General features: G+C 54.1%; 1 protein-coding gene across 1 annotated transcript; it reads left to right on the plus strand.

Annotated features, from left to right (window-relative positions):
• Window positions 1-3219: 3219 nt before the first annotated feature.
• RHCG (Rh family C glycoprotein) lies at window positions 3220-11690 on the plus strand. Its single transcript, XM_074917262.1, has 10 exons — window positions 3220-3430; window positions 6813-6999; window positions 7464-7614; window positions 8377-8524; window positions 8913-9079; window positions 9775-9912; window positions 10267-10403; window positions 10935-11059; window positions 11405-11478; window positions 11625-11690. Exons 1-10 carry the CDS (start codon window positions 3220-3222, stop codon window positions 11688-11690), a joined length of 1404 nt encoding a protein of 467 aa, XP_074773363.1.
• Window positions 11691-20879: the final 9189 nt, after the last annotated feature.

Raw genomic sequence — 20879 nt, forward strand, 5'->3', positions numbered from 1 at the left:
AACATCTCAAATATTTTTAGTGCTTATAAAAGTGAGAAACTGGGAAAGACCCAGCTAGGACCAGTACTGTACCACACTCACCCAGAGCCTTCCCAAGAGTCCTGACCACTGCCAGCCCTAGTCCCATGTCTCCAGAGCAGAAGAGCAAATGTACCTGCCCCTCTTCCCCCAGCATCATCCCACTGATTTTTTTGGGGAATCTCTGCTGCTCTTATGGGTGCTGGACATGGTGGGCCAAATTCAGTGGTGGTGCAGGCAAGTGTTGCCCCCAGCGAGCACTGCACTGGATCACACCAGTGTGAAGTTTCCAACAGGGCTTTTAAGCACCTTGATATTTGTGACTAGGGCATGGTGAAATCTACCCCACTTATCCTACCGTGCAGCTAGGTACCTTGTAGGATGGATGCAAAGGACTTGGTCTAACCCACCGTAGGAAGCGCTTTGCCAGCATCGCTGCAGGCACCTGTGCTGGCATAGCCCTGTCAGCCTTTCCAGCATTACCCTGGCCCTGCAAAGGAGCCTGGAGAGAAGCTGGTCCTTTAATGGGCTCTCACGACACAGGCAGCCAGTGGAGCGTGCCAGCTCTGATGGGACTGCAGTGGCAAAGTGCTGATCTGCAGGTCGATAAGGAGGGGCAGCGCAAGGCAGTGCAGCAAAGTGAGACTATCGGGCCAGCAGAAAAGCCATTAGGCTTTGTCCTCGGCCTCCAGACGCAGGGGAGAGGGGCTGGGGACAGCGGGTGGGACAGAGCTGCTGCCTCCTGGGCTTTGCACGGGCTTTGCAAACTGCTTTTCTTGGGACACTGCCATTTCAATGAGACCACGGATTAGAAAATCTCTGCAGTTTGGTTTCTTCTGCTGCAGAGTAACCACAATGCATAATTGCTGGTGGCTACGCTACCTTAGCAAGTTCCCTTGTGTTAGAAAATTCTCCTCTGTGCCCCTTGTTGCCTTTCTCAAGGTGTCTAAGAGCTGCTTTACGGTAGGGCTGAAGACTGGTCCTACCACGTAGCTGGCAGGACAACAGGCAACTATCAACAGTGCTTCTAGCGATTAGGGCTCAGCTATTGTTTAGGGATTTCAGCTTCTCTCTAGATGGAGATCTCTTCTTTCGTGATGCGTACAGCTGAGACCGCCCTGCAGAAACCATGTGTAATGGGAGACCTAAAAATATAGTGGGTGGACCCTGAGCAGCATGGCTCGAGGGAGTGCCCGTCCTCAGGACAACAGCAACACCCGCTTGTTTTAGATGTCCCCACCAAGTGACCCCAATCCAGCCAAAGCTGGCTGAAGCTCTGCTCATGCAGGGTAAGGGCTAGGCAGGTGGGGCAGCATGGACAGGAGGGGAGGGTTGCTGTTCTCGACCCTTGCTGAGTCAAGCACAGTGCTGGTTTGCAGCCCCGACCTTCCAGTGCTCCACCAGGGCTGCAGGAAGGAGCCTGCACCCCGATGCTCTCCCATGGTCTGGTGTTCCCTTGCTGTCTGGGTTCCCTTGCTGTCTTACTCCTAGCTGACCCTCCCCGGTGTGTCTGGACCCTCTGCCATACAGAAGACCTCCTGAGCTGCATCTCCCCGGCTCTTCCCAAAGCTGCCTCTGCCCTGCTGCCTGCACAGGGACCAAATGAGGTTGGAGAATGATTTTGTGTGGCCGTCAGTCTCTTCAAGACCATCCACAGCATTTTTCTGCCATCTGTCATTTTGAGAAGAAAGCAAACAAGAAAAAATAATAAACTCAAATTATTCCCTAATCAACACAGAAATCAGTGCTGCTTGCTCAGCCTGCAGGCCACAATTAGATGCCATCAGCAAATTTGGGCAGCTTGCCTGGGCTGCAGTCTTTCATCTCTTGAAGACTGACAGGCATCTCGGAGATCTGCAAGCAGAGAAAGGAGCTGGAATCTGTTTGAAGGACTTGCCTGGCTCTTTGGGGAAAGAGCACATGGTTCAAAACCATAGGAACAAAGCAGTATTGTGTTTATTAATTAAAGGAAGCCCTATACCAGAGGAGGGGGTGTTTAGGCTGCAGCGCTGAGGTCTCCAGCCCCATCTCCAGCACCAGCTCAGAGAACTGCCCTGGTTCATGCAGCCCCAGCCCGGTTTGTCTTGCGGGAGGATGCGCTGGGTAAATCACTCCAGGAAATGATGGGACACGTGTCACTTGAACATCTTTATAGATATATAGCAGCCTTGGCAGGGCCATTGCGTGTCTGTGCATGCATGCAGGATCTTAGCATTTGGTCTGAAGCATGCATCTTCCTCTTCCTCCTGGGACTGCCCCACAGACTGCTTTTCCAAAAACCCAGCCCAGTGACTCAGGCTGCCTTGGCAGGGATGTGCAGAGGCCCCACAACTCATCTTCCCCTGGCCATCAGAAGGGAGTGTGGCCCCTGTGCTCAGCCCCATTTCCTCTTGGTCAGAGCGAGCCAGCTGCTCTGGGTCGGGATGGGCAGCCCCCTGCTGCAGCAAGGATGTGTCCCCCCAACTCTGTACCCAGGACATAGGCTCACAGGAGGAAAACGGACCCTGGTGACAGTTTGGTGTTGCCCAAGAGGCTCTGGGAGTTGCCCTGCATGGAGTGGCAATGTCCCCACTCACCTCCACCCTGGCTCACAGGGTGCGGTTGACTGTCTGGATGCACACTGCAAAGCAAGGAGCAGGACAGTCTCACCCCAGGACAAGGGTCATCCTGGGGCTGCCGCTGTGCCCTGTGAAACGGGGGGGACAGCAGAGAGCTGGAGTAAGAGGCACTCTGCCTTCACCCTCGGTGCCAGCTGGGGAAGGGTGCTTGCAGAGCTGGGGAGGGGTGGTGAGGGGAGCGTTCAGTGCAGGGAGGGAGGGCACTCAGGGCGGCAGGGGTCAGGGTGCTCCTGCAAGGGGAAGGGAAGGGGTGTGAGGCTGGGCAGAGCAGGGGGCAGGACACCCAGTCTCCACTCCCCACTCACACTGGCCTCCATGTCTACTCGTCCCCGAGGAGGCAGGGCTCAGAGGTGCTTGGAGCAGCTCGCAGGAAAGGTGCGGAGACCTGTCCCTCCTCCCAGAGAGGAAGGGAGGGAGAGAGGAGCAAGCCTGCTGAAGCTCCTGTTCTCTGAAATGTGATCCTGCCGCAGGCACCTCCCTGGGCCCCACCTCGCCCTCTCCAACCTATATATGTCGCCAGCCTTGGCCGGGCTCAGGGGACGTGGGCTCAAACAGTCTGCCAGGCCCCCGGGGATCCCTGCAGATGGAGAGGCCGAGGCACCAGGGGATGGCAAAGAACACGTACATGCGCTGGCGTCTCCCACTCGTATGCCTCCTCTGGGAGGTGGCCATGATCGTCCTCTTCGGGGTTTTCGTGCGCTTTGGCCCTGAAGCTGATGCGCACTGGGAGGAAGAGAAGCGAGAGATGAACCTGACCAGCGATATAGAGAACGATTTCTACTTCCGATATCCGTGTGAGTATTCGGGAAGCCTAGTCCTGGTGCTGGCTGGTTCCCATCCCGTCCATCCCATCCCAACCCAACCCACTGCATCTATCCCATCCCATCCCATCCCATCCCATCCCATCCCATCCCATCCCATCCCCTGTCAGAGGCAATGTCTCCACCAATTGGTGGAAAGTCTGGCTCTTGCCTTGAGGCTGGTTTGGGGTATACCAAAGAGGAAGAGAAAAGCCTCATGGCCCTCCAGTGCTCTTGGGGCTCTATCAGCAGGGTACCGTGACGTCTTTTTTCCAGGAATAGGGCTGACGTGTTCCCAGCACCCTGCAAGTTTCGGCTTGCTGCCCCCTCCCTCAGCTCCTCAGCTCTGGATCAGAGCAAGCTTTTCTGTGCATACGGAGGAACGGCTGTCGAGATCCTGTGACATCTTCCTCCCCTTCCTACGTCCTCCCCCTCACTAGTAAATTACCCTTTAGCTACTGGCATTTCAATGCCGGAGTCCTCCTAACCTGCCAGGTTCCCAGGGCTCTTGGGTCGCTGCACCGTATTGCTACAGGGATTATTCAGGTGGTTAAAGCCCTTTTGGCCAGGCAGTGCCTTTGGCCGTCTTTGATCTCCAGGGCTGGTCATCTTTGTGAGCCATTCAGAACAGGCTGCGTCTGTAGGCAATTGTTTCCAAGGAAGCAACAGGCCTGAGTCATGCATCTGTTTAGAACATTTCCATTAAAAACACCTGCTAAATCAAAGGAGCTATAGAAACCTGTAGCTGCTGAGGATTAGCTAGTTCAGAAAAGGATTTGCTTACAGAAACCTGCTGTTCAGCCAGCCTCCAAGTTAGTGTACAGCCGTGGCTGCCCTGGGCTCTCCCTTGAGATCTGCCCTTGGGACAAACCCCATGCAGGTTGGCACGAAGCAGCTGCTCTTGTCACTGATGCGCTGGGAGGACATCAGAGGTCCAAGGAAGAGCTTCTAGGAGCTAAGGACGTGACATCTCTTCTGTCCTTATACCCCGCCCCTGCTACCACAGTGTCAAATATTCCCCCTCAAATGCCTGCATGGATTTGCACGATTAAATCAACCTAAGAGCAACCGCTTAGCTCAGTTTAGCCTTGAGTTACATTTGTTTCAGACCTGAGGAAGGGCTCACATGCCCAGAAGCACAGCCAGTTTTTCTCAGTTACCTAATCAGAAATATTCTCTCTCTGCAAAGATGGACAAACACAACAAGGTGGCCAAGACCTGGCATTTTGATCCCGTGTCCATCCAGTGCTGCTCAGAAGAGAGTGCGATGGTTGAACATCCGAGGATCATTTGTATTAACGGGTCTGCAATCGCTGCTGTCCATAGGACCCATCCACAATGGCAGTGGGATAGGAATGACAAACTGAGAGGTCCTCTAAGCCCAGAGGTGACTGGGAAGGCAGGCTTCCCTCTGCGCAGTTGTGTAGTGGTGCCCATTGCCAGATCCAGACAGTGTGACAATTCCTTCTCATTTTGAATCACACATTGATATTCCCTAATAATAAGTGACTCATCTGGTCTAGAGGGAAAAGAAATTAGGTTCTTCAGCGCAGGTAGCATTCCCAAAGCCCAAACATTTCTTCTTGATGGCAGTTGTCCTCCTGCAAAAGCAGGATCACGAAACCTTTAGGGCATGGCAGTGCCTGGGCTGCCTCTGAGCGATGCCAACGTTATTCTTCCCAAAGGAAGACAAATGCAAGGGCTAGGAAAAGGCTTTAGGCTGGGTGCAGTTTGAGGAAAGACCTGCTTTTCCTCCTGGGTTTGTACAGGGTCTAACACACAGTGGGGATCCTCTGTGGTTTCAGAGGGCGCACAGTCTGCAGCTTTAACTCTGACCTGTGTATTTCTGCTTTTAGGATGAAAGTGGGAATGTATAATGCAAATGGTAGCAGATAATTCTAGCGGTGTATTGTGTGGCTTACACTGGAGAAGAGAGTAGGGGAGAATAAATACAGCTGCAGAGGGAAAATCTGCATGATTGTACAGTAAAACTGGAGTTAGGAAGACTGGTTCGTAGGACGTGTGAAGTGCATTTGAAGTGACCCCTGCTGAACAGCACCAGCTGCAGATTTTGTCTCCTTCCCTTTTTTTTATGAGTAATTTCACAGCCATGGGGGGCCTTTTTAAAAACAAGCAGAATAATCTGTCTCTGCAACATTGCACTACATTGCTGAGGCCTGTCTAAATGCTTGTCCTAAACCAAGTTGCAAGATCTTTACTTGTAAAGCACTGAAGGACAAAAGCCACAACTTCTGCAGAGCTACACCTCACCCAAATCCTCACCTAGCCCTTAGTGGAAGCAGCAGATACAATCCGACTGTCCCTGCAGGAGCGGGTCTAGGGCTGCTGGATTTCAGCACACATTTGGGGTAGAGCAGATTCACTGAACCTCCTTTGGCCTGAGTTGTGCCTCCTCTGAGGTGCACTGACGTTGCTGGTTACAGTGGCTGTAATGGTTTGTGTGTCACATAATGCAGAACTTGCTGGTGTAGCTCTGTCGATGCTGTGTTTACCTGTTCTACAGTGTGGGTTTGCTGGTGGGAGTCTCCCAGCGGGGCATCCAAGCCTTGGGTCTCCTGCTCTTTTCATGGGCAGAGTGGCCTCCAGTGTGAGGGTTTGCATGGTTCAGTTTGTAAGTATGCAGCGTTCCAGCTCACTTAATTGCAAAGCTATGCTTATCTGATAGAAACGTGCAGCATTAAAAAGTACAGCAGGTTTACTGCACCGAGAAGTTCTTTCAAGAGGCTCACGCAGGTTTGTCTTCCCCCGGGGAAGGGCATCTGAGGGGCTCGAGTTAGCAGGTCTGAGCATTTGTGGGAAGAACTAGGTCTCTCTGGTTTAAGCACTCAAAATCTCACAAGGTGGGAACCTGGTCTCAAGGATATTTTGGCACCGATTTCAGTGGCATTTAAAAACGTATTTGTAAACTTCCCTTGTTCTTGTACTCTTCTTGCTCTGAGACATCACCAGGACCCTCCATTGCATGGACCTACCCAAAATGACCATTCATGTTTTTAACAAAACTTCACTCTTCTTTTGACAAGACATTTTCTGAGTTTTTTACAAAAGGGGAAAAACCAAGGTGAATAGAAAATGTTCTCCTTTGTACACTCCATTAGTCTCTGGTCTTCTCTTGCACACACCTTTTATTAAAGATTTTCTACTTTCAAGACTGAGCCTTTTAACCAAAAGCCCGTTTCTGAAATCTGAGCCATTTTTAGACTTAGAAATGTGGGGACATGAGACAAACACACATTTTTGCTTGAATTTCCCCCCTACTGCCACTGATGCAGTTCGTTTCCTTTCACCACCAAATTCAATGGCACTCACAGCCCTGCTGTCCCCACAGTGCTGATGGTCCCTTCCCTCTGCACAGCTTTCCAGGACGTCCATGTAATGATCTTTGTGGGCTTTGGCTTCCTCATGACGTTCCTCAAGCGTTACGGATTTGGAGCTGTGGGTTTCAATTTCCTCCTTGCTGCCTTTGGGATCCAGTGGGCTCTCCTGATGCAAGGCTGGTTCCACTCTTTCAAGAACGGGAAGATCCTCATTGGAGTGGAGAAGTAAGGAGGAGATGGGCTCTGGGATGCCACCTCTTGACTGGCCTGTGGAAGAGCTGGGATGGGAGCCAAGCAACTGGTAGTGATTGTCCCTCTATTATGTGCAAACAAGTCTCTAAAACGTTGTCTTTCCTCCACATACCTTCACGTGCTTTCCACCTTCTAGCCCAAAGGTGCTATCTGGTGGTACTGCTCAAAGGGAAATGTGAGATGAGCGTCACCCCTTAGTCTCAAGCCTAGCACCACGGACACCAGTGCTAAGAACACATATGATCCACATTATTTAAATAATTTGGGGGAAAGCACCTTTCATGGATAGTATGTAAGGATGAGAGGAAGGTCAGTGGGAAACCTGGGGTTGTCGCCTAATTGCCTATTCATCTTCAGGTGGGATCTCTAAAGCTGGGGGTGGGTGGGTTACAGAAGTATTTCCTTATTAAACCACAATTTTCCTTCCCCTTTTCCAGCCTGATCAATGCTGATTTCTGTGTGGGCTCTGTGTGCATTGCCTTTGGGGCCATCCTGGGCAAAACCAGCCCCATACAGCTCCTCATCATGACTTTGTTTCAAGTCACGCTCTTTGCGGTGAACGAGTACATCCTCCTCAACCTGCTTCATGTAAGGCTTTAGGCAGCACCCACTCGGTTCTGCTCCTTCCTCTCTGCATCTCTCCAAACTGTCTTCCTTTGCTATGGCTCCACCAAGGCACTGTCTTCACAAGCATTTGAAATGCAAGAATCCAGGCGGAAAAAAATAGACAGATTCTGAAGGAAGGAGTCAGCAGGTGGTAATTCCCTGAGAAGGGAGTTCTTCTGGGGTTTTACATACGAGCCTGGCAATTCAAGAGCACTGGGTCCCTCTGCTGTAGGTCCCGAGGCAGATGAGGAGTCTTAGCCCAAAGGAGCAGTCACTATCTTCACACTTGAGATTTCCTCTCATGTGTTTTCCCTCCTGGAACATGGGTGTTGTAGAAGGAAATCAAGCAACAAAGAGGACAAGATGTCTGCTGACAGAGGCAGGGTTCCTGCCCTCCAAGAGGGCTTGGAGGGTTGGGAAGCAAACAAGCTCCCAGAAGACCTGAGTGCACCTGGGAGGCAACCTGGGTATCGCTGCAACCCACTTGCCACTGGGACAGGTCAGAAACTCCCCTCTGCCTTAATGCCTTCCACGAGGAAGCTAAGAGGAATGCCACGGCCATGCAAAGGGCCAAGCAAACAGGATAGACAGCAGGACCATAGTGTTTTTGTCCACCTCTTCCAATGACTGAGTGCAGTCTGGAAGGACAAGTGGGCAGACAAGCTGGGCATGATGCAAACCAGACCTCAGCTCCAGAATGAGTGGCGATTGCAGAAGCAAACCTCTGTTTTCCCATTGCTGCAGATTAAGGACGCGGGTGGCTCCATGACGATTCACACCTTTGGAGCCTACTTTGGCCTCACAGTGACACGCATTCTGTACAGACCCAACCTAGAGCAGAGTAAGGACAAGCAGGGCTCCGTGTACCACTCCGACCTTTTCGCTATGATCGGTGAGTCAGCCCCCACCTCAGGGGGGCCTGTACATGCGGACCACTCAGCTGCAGAGGGCTGGTCCCTCTTTGGGAAAACAAACTGAAACTAGGGTCTGGGGCTGAGAAGCTTTGTATACCAGGCTTCCACCTCTCAGAGCTATTCAGCTCCCATCATCAGTGGCTGAGCTGAGATGGTGCCTGGGAAGACGAGGACATGTTTTGGTTCTTCCTCTCTGCCAGCCCCTCCTGATGCTCGTCCCATCATGGTAGGTGCCGCTCTGGGGCAGCAGGACTACAGGATTTAAATTCCCGCTGTGCAGAAAGATCTTCTTTCCAATTTTTTTTCAGTCCCTGTATTCTCTCTTTTTCCTTTCTCTTCTCTGTCCCCTCCTCCCCATCCCACCAGGTACCCTGTATCTATGGATGTACTGGCCCAGTTTTAATTCAGCAATTTCTGAGCACGGGGATGCCCAGCACCGGGCTGCCATTAACACATACTGCTCGCTGGCTGCTTGTGTTCTCACCACAGTGGCCTTCTCCAGCATGCTGCAGAAGAAAGGCAAGCTTGACATGGTAAGCTGGGAGCAGAGAGCCCTGCACTGCCCAGGGGACTTATAATGAGGTTGATTATATAATGAGGGTCCAAGAAACAATCGGCACTTATCTTTTGCTGAACAAATACTGGGTTTCAGGGCGTGATGGTGAAACCAGCATCCAGGCAGAAAGCCAGAGGCTATATTCAATGAGAAAGTGGGAAGCGAGTCCTGCAGTGCTTGAGGCGCAGGGTGTTGCCCTGCACATGGTGGACCTAAGTCACAGCAGGGACTGGACTCATTCTGCCCAGAGAGCTCCTGATGGGCCTGTTGCAGAGCCATGTTTGGCAGTGCTCTCCAGCAAGGCGAGCAGGGCCTGTGTGGCAGTTCGTGAGCAATCGGGGGGCTGACTTGTACGTGTTATGTGTGTGGGTGACATGTCTCTGTGACAGCAGAGCTTGCATGACACACGGGTGAGACAATTTCCATCTCATCACAACTCCCCACCCAGGTTTGTGGATGCAAAGTATGTGTGTGGTACGGGGAGTGGGAGTCTATGTGCGCCTGTGCTACAGACAGAGGCTGCCTGTTCTCTTGTTTTTCACCAACAAGCAGGAAAACGGGCCCTGATATTTCCTGATATTTCAGAGCCGATTCTCCCCCTTTGCCATTTACACCATTCCTGAGCAATTGCAATCTCCCTGAGATGCCAAGACAGGGTGGTTACTTCTGCAGGTCCACATCCAGAACGCAACGCTGGCGGGTGGCGTGGCCGTGGGCACCAGTGCGGAGATGATGCTGACTCCATACGGCTCCCTCATTGTCGGGTTCATCTGTGGCATCGTGTCCACGGTGGGGTATGTCTACCTCACGGTGAGTGCTGCTCTAGGAGTCTGCAGCCCTGGTCCTGCTCAGGAGACCAGAAGGATTCACTTTCCTTTGAGGGTTTCTGCTTTCCACCATTCCTTACGTCGATGTACTTCTATCTCCATTTACTGCCTCAAAATGCTCAGGAAGGTTCAGTCTCTCAACAGGAGAGTGTTTGGAGGATAGGTTATTATTTTAACTTGAGCTTGGATCACATCTTTGTCTACGAGCCCTTGGGTCTTTAATGGGACACAATATCACTCTTCCTTCTCTGTTTATCCCAGTCCTCCATGGAAGGAACTAATCCTTTTCAGGGATGTGCTCGTGTCCCTGATCTCTCTCTACCTCCCTTCTCCTCAGCCTTTTTTGGAGTCCAGGTTGCACATCCAGGACACATGTGGCATCCACAACCTCCATGCCATGCCAGGCCTTATTGGGGGTATTGTGGGGGCCATCACTGCAGCTGCAGCCACGGAAGATGTATATGGAAAGGAAGGGTAAGATAGCTTGAAAATCTTCCCTGGAAAAGATTTTACCTGGGGCTCCTTGGGCTGGGAGCAAGAAGCAATTAACAGTCCTTCTTAGTTGTCCAGAGATGCCCCTTTCCACCTCAAAAATATGGGGTGCGCTGACTGTGTTGGGCTTATTTAAGTGTAAAAGACTCCTCTTGCAGCTGACTTCTGGTGGCCTCAAAAAGTGAGCCACAACCCTACTACTGGGCATTATCCCGGGGCATGGTGGCTGGGGAAGTGCTCCTCCCTCCATCCCTGCATTGTTTTGGGGGTTCAGGTACGGCTGAAAGCCTGAAATACAAAAGAAACACGGTATTTTAGGCTCCTCCTAGGTAAAGCTTTGCCAGGGGCCAAAGGAGAAGGAAGTGAGGGGTGGTAATTGCAAGTCTCCCTGTCCCTCGTAGAAGAGGGATGGGGCTAGGGAGAGGTCCCTGGGGGAGCAGGGGGACAGGGCTCCTCCAGAGCCTGGGAAGGTCTCAGGCCAGGAGCAATCCTCGCCATTTCTGCCCTCGGCAGGTTCATCAAGGCGTTTGACTTCACTGGCCCGTACCGGACAAGGACACCCAGTGTCCAAGGAGGGTTCCAGGCGGCCGGCATTGTGGTGTCTCTGCTGATGGCTTTTGCCGGGGGGGCCCTTGTGGGTAAGCAGGAGGGGAGAGTGGAGAGTGGAGGGTCGAGCCCAGCCCGTGCTGCAATGGAGGCATCCACGTACTCCTGCCTGTGGCTGGATGCGTCCCTCCCACCCATGCCGTGAGGGCTGCAGCCCCTGGCTTGCTCACATTTGGACCCTACAGCGGGACCACCCCAGAACCCATGGGAGCAGGGGAAACCGAGGGGAGAGCGAGGTCAAATGGGTTTGGAGAAAAGGGGGGATCGGTGCCAGGGCTGCGTGTGCCCCCTTTGCCGCCGGCATGGCTGGACTCGGCCACCCGCGCCCGCCTGCCTCCCACACGGCCCCTGCCCACCGCCCTGCCCGCTGCTTCCAGGGGCCGTCCTGAAGCTGCCCTTCTGGGGCGACGCCGCCGCCGAGAACTGCTTCGAGGACGACATTTACTGGGAGGTGAGGCGGGCGGCGGGCGGGCGGGCGCGGCCGCGGGCCGGGGCGCTGAGGCGGGCGCTGGGGCCGCGGCCGGCGGCGGGAGCGGGGCGGGAGGCACAAGATGGCGCTGTCGCCCCGCGGCCTGAGGGGGCTCTGCCGCGGCGCAGGTGCCGGAGGACGAGGAGAGCGACGTGTACCACATGCACAACCCCGACAAACCCGCCTCGCCCTGAGCCGCCCGCAGCCCTCCGCCGCCTCCCGCCGAGGGCGCTGCCCCCTCAGGGCGGCGGCGGGGCTGGCCGCCATCATCCCGCCTGCGGGGCTGCCCCCGCCGGCCTCTGCCCCCAGCACAGGACCCCGGGCCCTGCGCCGCGGGGGACGAAGGCTCGTGTTCTCCCCGTGACGACGAGGCACCCGGCTCTGCCCTTCTCTCCCGCTTTTGTAAAAGCTGTTGTGAATAAAATAAAAACGCGTTCGTCTTTCCAGACCTGGGCTGCCTTGTGTCAGTAGCGCAGCAGGATGGGACGCTGCCCAGACCCCGTCTCCCCCCGCCGGCAGCACAGACCTGGGGGAACTTCTGGCTGCTGGGGGTAAAGCAGAGTCGCTGGGACTCTCCTGGTGCCCGGGGGCCGAAGTGGATGCAGGAGGGATGGCAGCGCGGGGACAGCGCAGGCTGTGGAGACATTCGGTTTAGGACCCGGCGCCTTAAAATGCAGCAGCTGGAGGCAGCCCCCAGACCTTCCATGGCAGGGCCAGAGCCCCTGTGGGAAGCACAGGCCAGGCTGGTGCTTTCTGAGGGGGGTGCTGGGGTGCAGCAGCTGTCCCTGCACTCACACGGCCATCCACAGCCTGGGTGGGGGCCAGCTCTGAGCCCAGCTACACCTTTACATGCCTCTGCCATTCCCTTCTCTTGACCTGCTCTACTGAGGCCTCCATCAGCTTCTTGGAAGCCTTGTTTGCACAGAACCTCTCCTCTTCTTTGGTTTCATCCATTTCTTCCGATGTCATCAGACCATTCCTTCCACTTACCGGTGCTATCCTGATGGGAAGAGCCCAAAGCCAGAGCACAGCCCCCAGCTTTTAACCAGACCGTCAGGCTTCAGCCAGAGTTGGAGGAGACGGGAATGAAAATCATGCCTAAAACCTGTGTGTTTTCCAGGGTGATATGATGTGAGGAGCAGGAGAGGAAAAGGGGGGAAGAAAAGGAGGTAGGAGGGCTGATAGGTCTCTTCACCATGTCTAGCTGTAATTCTCACACCTGAGGGGGGGAGTCAAAAGTAGCTATTCACATCCCCTTGGGATATGACACCCTCATTTTCCATGCTGGGTAAAGACAAAAACCCTTTACAACATGTTTCTGGAATTTGTCAGCGGCTGCCAGCAGCAGCATGTTAATTAAATGTCGGCAAAGATGGAAGCAAGAGGCTCTGCTCTAATTGGACACTTTGCTTGGCGGAGCTGAAAAACATTGTGACAGAGGAGGAGGTGCCAAAACACTGTGTTCCCCTGCCATGGCGCGGGGACGGGGACAGCCAGGCACAGGAGATTCTCTCTTCTGAACCAGCATTGCCTCTGTTTGGCCTGAGACAACCTCACCGTTGAAAAAGGAAGAGTAAAAAAATAACAAAAGGCCTATAAGCTTGGCATCAGGGATGCAAGGAAAGGATTTGCTGGCTAAGGGGAAATTCAGAAATATCATAGCTGGGCCATTAGAAGCTCTAGCCCTCTTGCCAGCTGGTGGTACAGCGTATATTCTTTTATGATGGCAAAGGCAGGTCTGACAGAAGCTAGAAATGGTCTCTGGAGAATGATCACTGCAGAGCCTGAGTGTATGTTGAGCTGCACCATTTTCCTAGTGCAAGGATGGGAAAATGAAGGGCAATTCCTGATTTCCCTGTGCTGGGATCTGCTGAAGAAAGATCTCCTCCCAGCTTCTTTGCACTGGGGAAAGGATGTAACAGCCATTTTCTGCTCACAGCTTCATCCAGAGCCTGTCAGAAACCACCACAGCGATGTTTACTGACAGGCACTGTAGGCAATCTCATTTCAAAAAGGGAGTCCCAAACTTTTTGTCCCAAGCCTGCAAAACCTGAAAGCAGAAGCGGACTTTTTGGGCACTGCATTTCCTACTGTGTCACTGGACCAGTGCCCCGCCATCCCACCCCATTTGAGCTCCGGCCATGTCTCAGTTGACCCAGCATCCAGCAGTGCGTCCAGCCCCCATGCCCTCCAGTCTTTCCTCCCAGCAGCTTTCAAGGGGCTGTGGGGATCAGTAATGGCAAAGACTGAATGATCCTTATTGCCCGTGTCTTCGGTGGGGCAGGTCTGTGAGCATGGGGAGATGGTCCTGCCCTGTGTGCACGTGCCAGCAGAAGGAGCCCCGACCCCACTCCCCATCCCTCTGGGCTTTGCCTCCTCCTCCTCCTCCTCGTGGGAAGACACCTAAATTGCCCAGGCTGCTGGGCAGTGAAGCATTTTATTGCCCATGCTCTTGCGGAGCTCAGTCTGGTCTCAGTACCTAAATCACTCGCTGGGGCTGGCCTTCCAGTCTTAATTCCCTGGCAAACAATGCTGGGGTCGGGCTGGCGCGTTTGAAGTGCGGTCACGGCCCCAGCGGTGGACAGAGGGTTTCTCAACAGGGGAGCACAGGGAGCAGAGGATTGGGCTGAGGATTGGGCTGCTCCAGTAAGCGGGAGGATGTGTGAGAAAGGGGCTGTTGATACCCGCGGGGATTAGGTGGTACAAATTGGCTGGGAAGCACCGGAGGCATTGACCAAAGTTGTCCTGGGGCAGGTTCCCATGGGGGGGCTAGCTGAAACAACCCGCCTTCAAGGAGGCTGGAAGGCCCAGCCTGGCTGCTAATCCCCTGGGATCTGTGGGGCACAGAGCAGAAAAAAGGTTAGAAAAAAAAAAAAGAAGAAGAAAATCTTGTGTAAAGGTGGTGGTTTCCCCAAGGGGATGATATTAGAGGGAATGGAAAGGGGGTAAGGGGACGGTACAGCATCGTTTAATCCCGCTTTTAATAGGCAGGTGGTGGGTTTTGCTCGCACTTCTGCTCCTGCAAGCTGCTGCAGAGATTTCGAGGGAAAATCGCCTTTGCTCACCTCTGCTGTCACACACTCCTGGTGGGACCCCCGTGCCTCTGCAGAAGGTCCCTGGCAGAAGGGGGTTCGCGTGCTTACATCTGTGCCCGTGTGTGTGTTGGTGTGCGTGAGTGTGGGTGCAAGTACATGATGCAAGAACCAGATTTGGGCTGAAGCGGGCTCATTGCACACGCAAGGTGCTCACCACGGTAGATCTCCCTCTGGCAGCGTGCCCATGCCTGCAAAGCCCTGTGTCCCCACACACATGCCTTCAGCCTTCTTGACCACAGGCAACCAGCCCACCGAAACCCACATTGTCCACGTTGCTGGCAGTGTCGACCTGCCCTCGCACACGCGTCCCAGCCCACCAGCCACGGCACCTCTGTGCACATCCATCTACCTTTGCTGTGCACGTCTGTCTACCTTTGCTGTGCACATCCATTTACCTTTGCTGTGCATGTCCGTCTACCTTTGCTGTGCATGTCTGTCTACCTTTGCTGTGCATGTCCGTCTACCTTTGCTGTGCATGTTCACCTTTGCACTGGTGTGAGCACGTGCGTGTCGGAGCCGGCGTGTCCACGCCTGCGTGAACGCCGCTCCAGCCCCTTCTGAAGGAGTGCTGTAAATTGTAATCAGATTAGGGCAGCCGGTCGCTTAGGGCCCTTGAAAAGGGCATACGTCCCCTCATCAGTACCTAGCATTGAGTTGCACAAAGGGTCTAAGTAACTCCGCAGGGGTCGGGCCCTCTGGAGCGCAGGGGAGGGGGCTCGCCTTTCTTTTCTCTCTGTCCCTTGTAATTATGTCAATTTGCTAGCCAAATTGTTTGCTTGAGTGGACAGTGGGGGCTTGCCCCCCTTCCCGCCTCCCCCCCACCCCTAACCCCATTCATGTGCTAATGTGGGAAGGAGCATGGCCTCCTGACTTCAGGAGGTGGCCTTCGAGGAGCAAAGCACAGGGGGGCACAGGCCAGGAGCCCCCCATTTACGTGCCCATGGATGCCTTGGCCTTGCAGCCCAGATGAACAGGGCACTCCTGTTTGCTTTAGCTCATGGAGGGGTGTGCAATGCCCAGCCAGCCCTGGCCAGCCCTGGTTTTCTCTGGCCATCCCTCACCTGCACCACATCCCCACTTGGGCCACCGCATCCCCAGGGCCGAGAGCCCTGTCCCGCCGCGCGGCGGCTTTTTCAGCACACCTCCCCACCCGCGCACCTCCCAGCATTTGCATATATTCTGCCCGCAAATCCTTGTCAAGGGGAGCCTCTTTATTGCCTGTATAGATCACAGGGTGTTAGTTAAGGGGCTTCTTTGTATTGCCTCAGACAGCTGGGGTCATCAAAAGTCCTGCGGTGGGAAGGAGAGACAGGAGGAGGGGGGAAGCTCTGACAATACGGACTGAAGGATTAAAGGAGCATATAAAGTTCCTATTGAGTGAGACAAGAGGCTGTTCACTCCTAAGATTGACAGCAACCAGGAGGCGATTCCCAACACAATGTCCAATTAATTCTCTACCCTCTTCGCTGCCGTCTCCTCCCTCCCTCTTCTCCTGGGCTGGGGCATGAGCAGGGAAGCGCTGAAGCTAAGATCCTCAAGAAGGTAATTAATTAATCCTGACTAAGAGGAGCCTGCCGGGGTGCGGTCCAGTCCCCAGGCTTGCTGGGCATCCATCCCCCTCCCACAGGCTCCCATCAGTTTGGGCCACTTCAGGGTAGTTTTCCTTTCCATCACAGGCAGAGCTGTCCCACCAAGGGTCCATCTCCACAGCAGATCCTGCACAATAACCATGGTTAGTGCTGAGCCCAGAAGAGCTCGATTTAGGGCTAAAGCCAGGCTCGCAGGGGTATGCAGCAGGGCAAGGCAGCAGCAGCAAGAGAGCTAGGGATCAGGGCAAGGTGCATGGGCAAGATGCATGGGCATGCAGAGCATCTGGGGAGAGGCAGAGCAGCATGTGCCAGGCCTGGGGATCAGGTCTTACCTGCATGTGCCATAGCAATGGTTAAAGCAGCTCCCTCTGCTGAGATGTGGGCTCCTGGCCATAAGGGTGCATTGCTGCTGTCCCCTGGGCTGGCCACCCCAGTGCTGGGCATAGCAGGACATGTAGGTGATATCTGTGATGTGCTCCTACCTCTCCTGCTAACTGCATTTCTTTGATGTAGTACCCCCAGGTACAGGAGCAGAATCTGGGCCACTACATGAAATTCCTGCAAACCACTGAGTATGATTTTTTTTTATTTGTCTGGTCTGTTTTTTCCCTTACAAACATCTCAGCCCAGAGGGAGGGAGTAGCCAGGAAAGCACCTTTCTCTGAGTTGGCCACCTTTTTGTTGGTACTCTCTGCAGCACCAAGGCTCCCAGATATGGGTGGCAAATGTCCTTCCACAGTGGCAAACATCTCCAAACCACCTGATTTGGGAGAAAAAGCCATGAAACCACGAGGGCCCTGTTCTTACCACAGGGGACTCTTTGGCCGGCCCATCTCCTCCATTTCTACCACTCAGCACCAACCTCTTCCCCTTTGCTGCCCCTGTCTGTGGCACAGAGGATGCCACCAGCCCTGCTCGGCACAGAGTGGGGGACCAGCGTTACCCTCCCCGCACACCTTAGAAGTGGGAGATGCCCTCGGGATGCCGATGTAGAGCTGCCAGCAGCTCGGCACCTCCTGCCTGCTCCCTCCCACCACACACGCTCCCAGTGAAGTTGTTTGAAAGTCTTCCGGCAGTTTTCACGGCCAGGAATAACAGATTAGCCATGATCTGATCAGCCCAGTATCTAAGCTGTATTCTCCCCGCTGACAAGTATTTGAAAGAGGGGAGGGGCCACTTTCAGCCCAACGATGAATCTTTCACCAACAAGAAAAGACCCTTTTTTCTCCCACCAGCCGCAGGCTGCTCCGTGCCCTGTTGCTAAGTGAAACCTGGGGCCGCCACTTGCACGCGGCCGGCTCCAGCGGAGCCCTCGGGTTAGCAGGATCAGGAGATTCACACCAGACATCTTGTTTTTTAGGGAGGTTGTTTCTTTTCTCACCCGCCTTTGACTGGCAGATAACAGCTCGCCGGCGAGGCCTGGGGATGCCCCTGTTGAGGCAGCTCACCCTGGGGGGAAAGGGAAGATGCAGAAGCCTTTGGAGAGCACATTGGGACATTGGGGTCAGGGGCTCGGCCTGAAATGTCTGGGGTTTGCTGCCATGCATGGGGGTGTCCCTAGACAGGCTGCGGAAGGGCAGCCACCCCACACACCCACAGCCCCCCATGTCCTGGTGGGTTGGGGCACAGCAGGACCTTGTGGACACAGCCTTGGAGGATGCTTGGTGCTGGTGGCCAAGGAAAAGCCTGGCTTGGCCTCATACAGTTGTGGCTCTGTGCATGGGCTTGCAGGGGGACATGTGACAGAGGAAACAGGAGGATGATCTCCAGGGTTGGGCCAGCTTTTTGGTCCCCACAGCCTCATGCTGCTCCAGAGCACCCTCTCCCCCTGCCAGCACCAGCTCGAGCAAACCACTCTGCAGGAAGGGAAAGCACTAAAACAAAGGCTTTCCAGGCTATTTCTGGAGCTGCCAGCATGAGGTGCCCTCGCCTAAGACATGGTCCTCACATCTCCCTCCTCTCCTGCAAGGCAGCAGTGCAGGCAGGGCTGCAGGCTGCCAGGCCCTGGGCTGGCACCTTCCCAGAGCCCTGCCTGCCCTGCCTGCCCTGCCTCGCAGGCAGGGTGCTGGGGGGGGAGGAAGGAGGCTTTTCTTCATGCGTGTACCCCTCCAGTGACTCTCTAGTGCCGCTGACAAACCTCCTTTGCCGGCCCAAGGAAAGGCACCCCTGAGTATTACTGATGCACGGCAGCTCAGGCTCTTTGTGCTCAGCCTTGTGTGAGAAATCCTCCCTTTCCACTGCTGTAGAAAGTCTGGAGAAACCCCCTCGTACCTGTCTCGGCCTGGGAAGACTTTCTTGACCTCAGAGTCCTGCCAGCCCTTGATCTCATGTCAGAGGGAGGTGTCCCAGGCTCATTGCACTGACATGCAGGAGGACTATGGAAGAGACCTGCAGGGTAGCTCTTTCCCTTTCCATGGAAAAGGGGAACCATTCTGGCACTGCAACAAGCTGCTCCCTCCCCACGGCCATGCTCTGCACCTAGTTGGTGCGAAAAGCCTCAAGAAAAGATGCCAGAGGGGCTACAGAAGTTACTGCTGCTTTGAGCAGCCCAGAAAGGAAAGAAACCCTGAGCCTTCGGCTTTGAAACACAAAAGGCTGGATCCATGGTTGTAGTACAGCCCCTTTCTGTAGCTTTAGCAGCACAAAGCAGCTGAAAAACTTGCTTCTCTGGCAAACCGAGCTCTCCTCCAGTTTGTGGGGGTCCCTCGGTGGCTAAAGGGACAGGCTGGTGCCTATGCCACAGCCACCTCCAGCACCACAGGCAGCAGGATGGGATTCCCAGTGCCCCAAGGTTGTCCTAACTTGCATCGGAGTCGTGATGACTTTCTCCAGTCTTCCCAGGAATAGGAGGAGTACCTACGTCTGGCGTTCTGGGGGAAGGTGGTGTTACAGTGCAGGTGCTCAGTTCGTGCTTGCCGTGGATAGCAGCAGCTGCGGGGGCTGCTTGCCATGCTTGGCAGTGGGCACCCGCGCCAAATAAATCCCTCCCAGCCAGCAGCTTCTCAAGGGCACATTCAAGTCTCTCTAGGCTTGAGCCCGCAAAGCACAGTCAAGGTGTTCTGACCTCTGGGACATCTCTCACAGTCCCACCTGTCCAACTAACCCTCTGTCACCCTTTTTTCTCAGCTGTTGGCTGTCCCAGCAGGGGTAAGCTCCTGGCTTTGGGACCTTACCACTTCTCTGGAACTTGAAGCCAGATTTCTCACTCTTTTTACATGGCTCTTCCAGCCATGAGGTATGTCCTCCACTGCACAGACAGGTCTCCTGCCTTGCTCTGCAGCCAGGAGTCACCAGTGTGGAGGAGCAGTGGGAGAGCTGGAGGGCTGAAGAGCCCTTCATCCTCTCCTGGAGAGGCCAAAGGATTTTTGACATCTTAAAGCTTCCAGGCCTACTGCTTGGTTAAACCTGCACATAGCCTCTGTTCCTCTTGGATAAACTGCCCGAATCATTCACTTTATCATCTGCAATACGATGACCCAGTGCTCACGCTGTGGACATGAAGACCCATGTTTGACTGTCCCCAACCTTCGCATCATCATGGCACTGACCAGGTTTCTCGGAGCTCCATGTGCTACAAACAGAAAGTCCCCAGTGTCAAAATGAATTGCTCCTGATTTTATTCCTTTTGCCTTGATTGTTTCTCCTGGCTTCGCCTCCAAGCCTTAGCTTCACCTTGATTTGTGCTTGGCAGGTGCTGTAAGGTGCTTTGTGGGTGAAAGCAACAGCATCCAGTTTGACTTCACTTTTCTCTGGGAAATCCTGAACCACTAAAACCAATTTACTCTTTAACTGTGGGTAGTCTCTACATTGAAAATGCTCTTTAAAACCCTCCTTTGGGAAGGATGTGGTTTGCAGAGAGAGACCTGACTGTCCTGATGGTCTGATCATCTGTGGGAGAGCACAGGAGCTCTTCCCTGGCCAGGGGCTGGGCAGCACCATGTCTTCTGGAGGAAGAAAGGAAAATTTGCCTTCAAGGACTAGTCAGTAAAGCCTGATCTGAGAATTCATGTCCCAGTGCTGAAATAAACCATTGTGCAGCAAAGAATAGTACACAATGTAAGCACTCAGGAAAGAAGAAAATAATTTTATCCTGATTTCTAGTGTCTTCCTGACTTGTGAGCACCCTTCCATACTCACACATGTCAGCAGAACACAGCAGAGATATATTTATATGAAAATCCGGCTGTCTCCACAGCTATCTATAGCGTTTCTTTCTGTGCCCTTAGCTCCATCCTATGGCTGTGGGTTTGGTTTGCTTCAATTTGGTTCCAGTGCCTGGAACATCCCTGTGCAAAGGGATGGTATCAGCACCCTGTGTCCAAAGGGGACCGAAATAAAGAGCCATCGTGCAACCAAACCTGCAGCTTGGATGGGTTGGGGGGCACGCGGGGAGCCTTGAGCATTGCAGCATCCTTTTCTGGGGCGCTGCCGGTGGGGAAGGGGGTCCCCCCACGGGCCTCCCTGCAGACGAGGGCCCCCGCTCAGAAAGAAGTGGCAGCACATCAGTATGCAGAAGTGGTCGCCGCTCGCCAATAAATTAGCATAAACCACTCTAGGAGGTAAATAGACATACAAGGCGCCAGTGTGTGCAGCGTGGGCTGCGGCTTTGTCTCAGCCCCACTATTGTCACGGCCCCTGCTGCACACTGACCGAGTGGGGCCGGTGTGGTGGGCTCTTACACTTTTGACTGCTGGATAAA

Source organism: Athene noctua, chromosome 13, assembly GCF_965140245.1.
Source record: "Athene noctua chromosome 13, bAthNoc1.hap1.1, whole genome shotgun sequence".
Classification (NCBI taxonomy): Eukaryota; Metazoa; Chordata; class Aves; order Strigiformes; family Strigidae; genus Athene; species Athene noctua.

What these genes read in the sequence shown, in the direction of transcription:
- RHCG (XM_074917262.1), top strand. Translation starts at nt 3,220, where the DNA reads ATGGAGAGGCCGAGGCACCAGGGGATGGCAAAGAACACGTACATGCGC. An exon ending in ATCCTCATTGGAGTGGAGAA is followed by an intron (nt 7,000 to 7,463) that starts GTAAGGAGGAGA and finishes CCCCTTTTCCAG; the next exon opens with CCTGATCAATGCTGATTTCT. An exon ending in TCCTCCTCAACCTGCTTCAT is followed by an intron (nt 7,615 to 8,376) that starts GTAAGGCTTTAG and finishes CCATTGCTGCAG; the next exon opens with ATTAAGGACGCGGGTGGCTC.